The sequence below is a fragment of the Triticum urartu genome, chromosome 5 (assembly GCF_003073215.2).
Source record: "Triticum urartu cultivar G1812 chromosome 5, Tu2.1, whole genome shotgun sequence".
Classification (NCBI taxonomy): Eukaryota; Viridiplantae; Streptophyta; class Magnoliopsida; order Poales; family Poaceae; genus Triticum; species Triticum urartu.
The window spans coordinates 576,971,951-576,980,439 of record NC_053026.1 but is presented as its reverse complement, the minus strand read 5'-3'; the positions used below and the strand labels follow the sequence as shown (position 1 = coordinate 576,980,439).

The following is an 8,489-nucleotide window of genomic DNA, read 5'->3' as shown; positions in this document are numbered from 1 at the left end:
TCTTGAACAAATTTCATGGTGGATTACAAGATTTTTCAATGGATTTAGTTGACCGTGATCTTGAGGAGATAGTCAAGGATGTTCGGTGTATTAATTAATCTTGAACAATATGGATTTAGTTAGATGATTGTGATATTGAACCAAATTTCTCTGTGATTTATGAGATTTTAGTTGGATTTAGTTAGGTGATTGTGTCTTGAGATGATAATCAAAGATGTTTTGTGGATCATGATATTTTAGGTCTACTAGATGAGCATGGTGATTATTATATTGGTGGATAAATAGAATTTATATTAATTTGGAACAATTTGAATTTGGTAGGTGATTGTGATCTTTTAACCTTATTTTACGATGGATTATAAGGTTCTGGTTGCATTTAGTTAGGTGATTGTGATTTTGAGGAGGTAGTAAAAGATGTTTGGTGAATTATCCAAATTTAGGTCTACTAGGCGAGCATGTTGATTATATTGGTGGATAAAGATGAGGGCCACACAAGTGACTCAAGGCGATGATGCAACTATTGAAAATAACTAGTAAACAAGGCAACAGAGGAGAGAATGGGGGTAGTGGCAGCAGATGGACTTTGATCCAGCATCCCACGTGCCTGTGCACTCTTTGTTCCCCGCTGTTCGGCTTGGTGTTCTTGTCCTGTTTGCAGATTTTGTGTCACACACTTGATTAAGCATCCCACGTTCCCCTAATGTGCGCCCTTGGCCTTGATGATAGGTAGCGTCGTGTTCTCGGGCGCGTCCCGTGGGTAAAATTCAAGTATGCGTCGATTGTCCGAGCTCTTGCTCGCCATTGGTGGTGCTTGAGCGTGCGGTCTTGGTGTCACCCAGCAAGGGAACACGGGATGTGGGATCAAGACAGCACATATAGCAACCCGTCACCAGGCAACGGACGCCCGTCCGGACTTTCAGGGAGCAGAGGTGGACACAAAGGTGGATGTTGAGCTCCATAGCCGTCTCGACAGTGTGCTCATCAGTAAGAGCAACACGAGCAAGAAGATCCTGGATATACTCCTCTTAGGAAATGAAGAAGCCATTAGAGGTAGAAACCTCAGTCTCAAGGAAGTCGCGACTTCTTTAGTAAACATGGAGCAATTTGGATTTAGTTAGGCGATTGTGATCTTGAACAAATTTCATGGTGGATTACAAGATTTTTCAATGGATTTAGTTGACCGTGATCTTGAGGAGATAGTCAAGGATGTTCGGTGTATTAATTAATCTTGAACAATATGGATTTAGTTAGATGATTGTGATATTGAACCAAATTTCTCTGTGATTTATGAGATTTTAGTTGGATTTAGTTAGGTGATTGTGTCTTGAGATGATAATCAAAGATGTTTTGTGGATCATGATATTTTAGGTCTACTAGATGAGCATGGTGATTATTATATTGGTGGATAAATAGAATTTATATTAATTTGGAACAATTTGAATTTGGTAGGTGATTGTGATCTTTTAACCTTATTTTACGATGGATTATAAGGTTCTGGTTGCATTTAGTTAGGTGATTGTGATTTTGAGGAGGTAGTAAAAGATGTTTGGTGAATTATCCAAATTTAGGTCTACTAGGCGAGCATGTTGATTATATTGGTGGATAAATGGATCTTTAATAAATTTTAAACAATTTGGATTTAGTTCGGCGATTATGACCTTAAACCAAATTTTATGGTGGATTATGAGATTTTTTTATGGATTAGTTAGTTGATTCTGATCTTGAGAAGATATTCAAAGATGTTTGGATTAATTAATCTTGAACAATTTGGATTTAGTTAGGTGATTGTGATACTGAACCGAATTTTACGCTGGATTATGAGATTTTAGGTGGATTTAGTTAGGTGATTGTGTCTTGAGAATATAGTCAAAGATGTTTGTTGGACTATGAGATTTTAGGTTTAGTAGATGAGAATGGTGATTATTATATTGGTGGATAAACCGTTCTTTAATTTACTTTGAAACAATTTTGATTTAGTTAGGTGATTGTTATTTTTGAGCAAATTCACGGTGGATTTTGAGGTTTTGTTGGATTTAGTTAGGTGATTGTGATCTTGACGAGTTAGTCAAAGATGTTTGGTGAATTATGTTAATTTAGGTCTAGTAAGTGAGCATGGTGGTTATTATATTGGTGGATAAATGGGCCTTTAGTAAACATGGAGCAATTTGGGTGTGGTTAGGCTATTGTGATCTTGAACAAATTTCAAAGTGGATTGCGAGATTTTCAATAGATTTAGTTAGTAGATTGTGATCTTGGGAGATGTCAAAGATGTTTGGTGGATTAATTAATCTTAAACAATTTGGATTTAGTTAGATGACTGCGATATTGAACCAAATTGCTCTGTGATTTATGAGGTGATTGTGTCTTGAGATGATAATGAAAGATGTTTGGTGGATTATGAGATTTTAGGTCTAATAGATGAGCATGGTGATTATTATATTGGCGGATAAATGAATCTTTAATAAATTTGGAACAATTTTGATTTAGTTAGCCGACTGTGATCTTTAACCAAATTTTATGGTGGATTATGAGATTTAGTTTGGCCATGCTCTGCCTTTTCCTCGAGGAGCATGTGCAGTGCGGTGGTGCGGCGGCTCGTGCGGCGGGCGGTGGCCTCAGAAGATGGGCGCCGACACCTGCAGCTTGTGCACAATGGTCCGTAACCCTCTCCTTCCTGGCACAGGAGGAGCAGGAGCAAGGATGCCGAGGCGGTTCAGGTTTGCCTCCACCTCCGCTCTCCTCCCTGCTCTCACTCTTGTCTTCCTTTTTTGTCTCATTCTGCTGCTTCATTCAAGCATATATTTTAAATTGCTAGGTATTCCAGGTAGTTAGCACCACTATGGACTACACCTACACTTGATGTTAGAACTCTGATACTAATTTATGTTCTTGTTGCATAGGTGAATGGTGCTTTAGCTTCAATGACCAATTTTATTGCTAAATATTTTTCCCATTGAAAGTGTCGAAGAACATACAACTTGGTATGGAGAAGTTTTCTTATTGGGAAATAAAGATTCTTGTATGCAGAACTATTTGGGCTCCCGCAGCTGTATCAGTTGGTTTTAGTTCTCAGATTTTTTACTTTGCTTTTCTTGGCAAAAAATTGGATGTATGAATATGAGATCAGGACCTCAAGTTCACTGCTTTTCTTTTCATCTGCAGTCGTGAGGAAGAGTAGGAAGATCAGGCAGAGAGGGTTTCACATACCTCTTCTACACTGACAAGTCTTTGCTTTCCAGGATTACCATGGTGAGCTGCTGCTGTAATGCTTTAATTTTCTTTTGTTTTGTGACTTTGTTAAACTTTGTCCTCTTATTCTGATGCTATGATTTGTGATGGCTAGATGAGATTTGTGGTGAAAAGTCTCCTTTATTTTGTTTACCTACAGATCTTGAATGCATGATTGATAATTTTGCTGGATAGGTTAGAAATCTAAATAATAGACATTTTGAAGGATGTAGTTGGTAAACATGGAAAGCCAAGAAAAATATATAGCTTACTTACAGTGTTGTTTGATCGATCGCTCTGCGGCTGGCTCATTCATGGACTTGAAGTATGCCTAATCTTGGACTGCATTTATTGCCTGTTGTTGGTCTGCTTTTTTATTCTATATTTAGGGGGTTCTAAGCTATTGAATTAGGAAGCATACAGTTTATCCGTTTGAGACCCGCTTCATTCTGTTGGCTACTGCAGGGAGCTTTGGATGGTGGTCTTGGTATTTCGCACAGTGACAAGAGATTTGTTCGCTTCAAGAAGGATAAGAAGCAGCTGGGCGCTGAGATTCACCGCAAATACATCTATGAAGGTCATGTTGCTGACTACATGAAGGTGAGTTGGATCCACTGCCCTCGTGGTATTATAATGCCATTTCTATTCCCTAGGGCCATCGTTGTTGTATACATGAATTTTTTCTGGAAGATATATCTGGGCCTGATTCACCCATATAAAGTATCCTAAAGTAGGGTACTTTGTTCTTATTTCTGAAGCAGCTTACTGAATCTCGTTTTAACTTCTGCCCTACCCATATTTCAGTCAATAGCTGATGAGCAACCTAAGAAGTACCAATCTCACTTCAGTGAGTACATCAAGAAGAATATTGCGGCCGATGACATGGAAGCACTGTACAAGAAGGTTCATGCTGCTATTTGTGCTTATCCTACCATGGCAAAATCAACTAAGGAACCTTCAAAGACACACAAGAGTTAGATATATCTTGCTGTTTATTAAAGTCAAACAACTGATAATGAAGTTTATCAATATGTAGTAATGGGTATGAATGTTTTCTCATACTCATGTAGTCCGTTCATTCCTAAACTATATGTTCATCTTTTGTTAAAACCTTGAAATATTAAGATGTTATGGTAAATAAATTCCTTCAGAATCAATAATAGAAAAGTTCTGCTATGCAATAAGATACAGTTGTATGCAAAAAATAATCTTGTCTTATATAGTTATATATATGAACACTATGGATTTTCTATACACTTCCTGCAATCATTAATGTTCATTGTCTTTGCTCGGATTTTGTTTGGCACCTGCGGCAAGCGGTGTCAGACACGATGGACACTGCCAGGTCCGCATCGACATTGTGCTCACGGGTTCTCCATCTTGCAGTGCATGATGAACTACACGGTAAAGTTCAGCTGAAGTTCCTCTGTTTTCTTCTACCAGGAGTTCTGACGATTTGTACACTTGGCTGCAAATTTATGCCGTTTGCATCACCATACGGATAGTGGTAAGAATTCAGCAGCAAATCCAATAGTAGGTAATCGTGACAGTATTTCACCACCGGTAATCTTGCTGTCTTTTATGGTTGCAGGTTTGTTCTTCTGTCGTTATTCATGGTTCTCATCATAGCCATACTGAATGATGCAGGTGGCATCTCTGAATTTATCATATGAATTATGACTTTATGAGCTTGCTTGGCTACTGACCTGCTGTGTGGGAAGGGCATCCTTTTACCAGAGCTATGGATTTTAATATGCTCCGTTTCCTTCAGGTCTTTTATCACTCCATCCTTGATTTATCTAAGTCCATTGGGGTTGCTCATGAATTAAAGAATTTAGGCTTACAGTAGGATGAACTTCCTTGAGAATCAATAATAGAAAAGTTTTGGTTAAGAGCAATTTCCAACGGGTCGTCAAATTTGTTTTTCTGATGTTTGGGTCTTGGCATGTATGCTTTGCTTGCCTATATGCTCTGTTTGAAACCTTTTATTCTGCTTTTGTCTTGGTCTGAATCATGGATAAATTGCCTCCCTTTTTACTTGCTTGGGCTTGGGATTGGGCTTGGAAGAGCTTTATCCTGTACTTAGTTACTTGGGTTGTATGACACCTATGGTTACCTCATTGTGCTTCCAGTTCATTTGCCTTTGTTGGTGGCTGGGGGCAAATATTTAGTTTGAATTATAGTTGATTGTCTTTGGATGTTGCTAATTTTGTATGAGCTGCAGGTGACATGTTCTTTCTATTTTTTATAGAAAATATTTTCTTTCTACTACCTCCAATCCAAAATAAGTGTCGCAGTTTTGAGCCCGGGTTTGTTCAAAACTGCCACACTTATTTTGGATCGGAGGGAGTAATATTTAGTTTTCTTCCAGTATTAATGATGTTTTCACTCTTTTGTTAGATTAACAATTTGCATTGACCTTTTATTGCACCTTTGATTGTAATCAACATCAAATGGTTGTCTGGCTATGCTTTGCATTATTATAGATCGTATATGCTGCTGCTACTTAATTATACTTCTATGCGATCATACAATTGTATTCATTTTAATGTTCACCGGTGATGGAAAAGCGCCGACTGATATGAAGCTAAGAGGAAGAAAAGTAAGAGAAAATTTACTTCACTGGTTGATAGGAATCCATCTCACGTTTTCTCGGGTTGTGCCTTTCTCAAAGTAAAAAAGCAAAAGTCAGAGAGAGAAATTACTGTACTAGTTAAGACAACTAATTTGCATACAATGGCAGCAATGCACAATCAGTGTCAGTTTTAGCGTGTACTTATTTCAGAGATGATTGGAGTAACCGTTGGCCGGTTCAGCAGCCACCATTTAATCGAATCACAATTCATAGACTAGTAGGCAAAGGTATTGGAGGGCTACTTTCAGATCAATTCATGACTATACGTATGGTATGAGCTATTCCTATCGCCGCGAACTTGTTGAACACGGCAATACTGGTGAACAAAAGCACAAGTGTGCGTGCAGTGCGAGCTAAGAAAGCTGGTTCATCATTCAGCATTATGCATGGTATTCAGTCATGATTGTCAAGTGTCAAGTTCAGTTTTAAAAGCTGAACCCTCAAGTGTTAAGTTTAGGTAACAGGGGCTGTGGAGTAACTGTAGCTGGATCAAATCCTCAATGTCAAGTTCAGAATATGATACTCAATTATCATGACAAAATTTACTACTTTGGAATGTGTGGGTGCACTGGTTTTCGACTACTTGATCTAATCATCTTGAATTGACAGAGGTTTTCTGACTATACCCGAAAGTCGCAACCATGGCCTTACATTGCTACACACCTCTGCTGAAGCCCCAACTGGCCCAAGTCTCGGTCAACCCTTCCATTAACACGATACAGATTCCAGGTTTGCTTTGCCCTGCACGAATATGCTCGTTCCATGACATCTCTCTGGAATATACACTGGATAACATGTGTTGATGTGTGGATGCACTGGCTAGCGATTAGTTATTCTAATACTCTGCTGATAATTATCTTCTCTGAATATACATGAAATAATGGCCTTATAGAGTCAGTGCTCCGTCCCTCTGCTAAAGCCCTAACTGGCCCATGTCTCGGCCAGCCCTTCTCTAAATCGATGCAGATTGCAGGTTTGCCTCGCATCAATATGCTCCTTGCATAAGCTAGTAATCTCTGGCCATGCTTCATTTTTTATCCTACTTGCATCATGCCTGATGACTTTTTTTGTGCCACCAATTTTAGTGTATGTTCGAGGAGTAGCAGATTTTACGGATCTTTTTTTGTGTCGTTGCTTCATCAAATGGAAATTTAAGTAACGGGAGATTCGTCAAATGGAAATTTAAACCAGTTTATGACTTGGTGAGGAATATATATTAGTGTGTGTTGTTACGTTGAGCTCTAAATAACGGGGAGCACACAAAATTACATTCAATCCAAATAGGACTGGTGTTTGCATCTGTATTCTGTAGTTCTGTATGTTGTATTCAAATAAACTGTTTCTTTTGGGGTGTTAATTTTTCGTCTTAATAATGGTGATTGTTATTCACTTGGAACCATCATGTAAACCTAGCTGGACATGGTTAAACTATAATTTTCCATGTTTCAAAATACTATACGGTTTAGTATTTGTTCCGAGAGTCTTTCTTCCCAAAATGGATTTTTTTCCAGTAAGTATTCTCCTAAATCTTTTTGGTGTCTTGATGTGATCTGATCATCAGAATGCATGAACTGTATTGAATTCTTGTAAGGAAGCATTTGAATGTTGCTTGTCCTGATCTAATTATCTGCAATCCACAGGTTATGGAACTGCACTTGCAATGGTAGCAGGAACGACCTTGCTTGGGCGACCTTCTCTGTTATGATATTGTTGTCTAAGTTAAAAAACCTGAATCTGCTCCATGGTTTTGTTATGTTGGATGTGCCCCAAGAAGCTTCTTTCTTTTGATTTTTGTTGTCAATATATTCTGTGCATGCTCCTCGTACTCATTATGAAGTTTGGCAAATATCAATTCTCTGGATGTTCTTCATAACTATGGCGAATCACATGAAGTTCAAATGTTAGCATAGCTAATAAGTTGTATTTTCGTCGATGACACAATGCACAGGTCAAGTGTTAGTTTTCTGAAACTATTGCTGTGAACTGATGCAAACTTCCTCACTTTTATTTGTAGTTTGGCCAACATTGGTACCTGGTGTCGATGTGGAGGAAAAGACCTTAGCAGGACTACTGACTGTCGCCTTGCAACTCATTTTCTTCAGAAGTATCTCGGCCTCAGACATGAAAACTTGAGAATTCAGATTTTTTGTAGCGCAGAACCCATTAGCTCCTATCTTTGTGCTAGCTAAACTTGAGCTTAAGTTGTAGTGGTGTAGTCAAAATTATTTGTGTACTGAATTTTTATTCTTTTATGTGCCCGTAGTGAGTTTTGTAGTTTTATTTGATAATTATTTGTGCAAATTTTAGCTGTGATCTGATGTGTTATACCAAAGGTTTGTATGTTGTGTGTGAGGGATTTCCTTCCCTGCCGTTGTTGCCATTTCGGCACCAGGGATAATGGGGACTTTTCCCCCGTGGTGGGAGGGATCTCATATACCCAGGAAAATACCCCCCAAGGGGCTTGGTGTGGTGCCCAGGGTTATATTTTCCCTTCAAATCACAGGTAAGATGAAAAGAGAAATCAAGCAGTTGGAATCGCAACCAAACAAAGCCCTAGAGGTAGACACCGGGAAAATAAGACGCTGTTGGACCGTATGAATATAAGCCTCCTGATCTTATGCACAAA

At 38.6% G+C, this 8,489-nt stretch overlaps 1 protein-coding gene across 5 annotated transcripts; it reads left to right on the top strand.

Annotated features, from left to right (window-relative positions):
• Positions 1–467: 467 nt before the first annotated feature.
• Positions 468–8,195, top strand: LOC125510892 (60S ribosomal protein L5-1-like). 5 transcript variants are annotated; one of them, XR_007284795.1, is made up of 10 exons: positions 468–2,717; positions 2,901–2,981; positions 3,163–3,249; positions 3,694–3,828; positions 4,033–4,131; positions 4,615–4,735; positions 4,820–6,592; positions 6,756–6,836; positions 6,949–7,065; positions 7,504–8,195. XR_007284795.1 is itself a non-coding variant. In XM_048676179.1 (4 exons), the coding sequence occupies exons 2-4, from the start codon at positions 3,247–3,249 to the stop codon at positions 4,204–4,206; spliced, it is 312 nt and encodes a 103-aa protein (XP_048532136.1). In that variant the 5' UTR covers positions 2,784–2,981; positions 3,163–3,246; the 3' UTR covers positions 4,207–4,562. The 5 variants fall into 5 exon arrangements, 1 of the variants encoding a protein (XP_048532136.1); XR_007284792.1 differs by having other exon boundaries at positions 6,756–7,065; XR_007284793.1 differs by lacking the exon at positions 2,901–2,981 and having other exon boundaries at positions 6,756–7,065.
• The last annotated feature ends 294 nt before the right edge of the window (positions 8,196–8,489 follow it).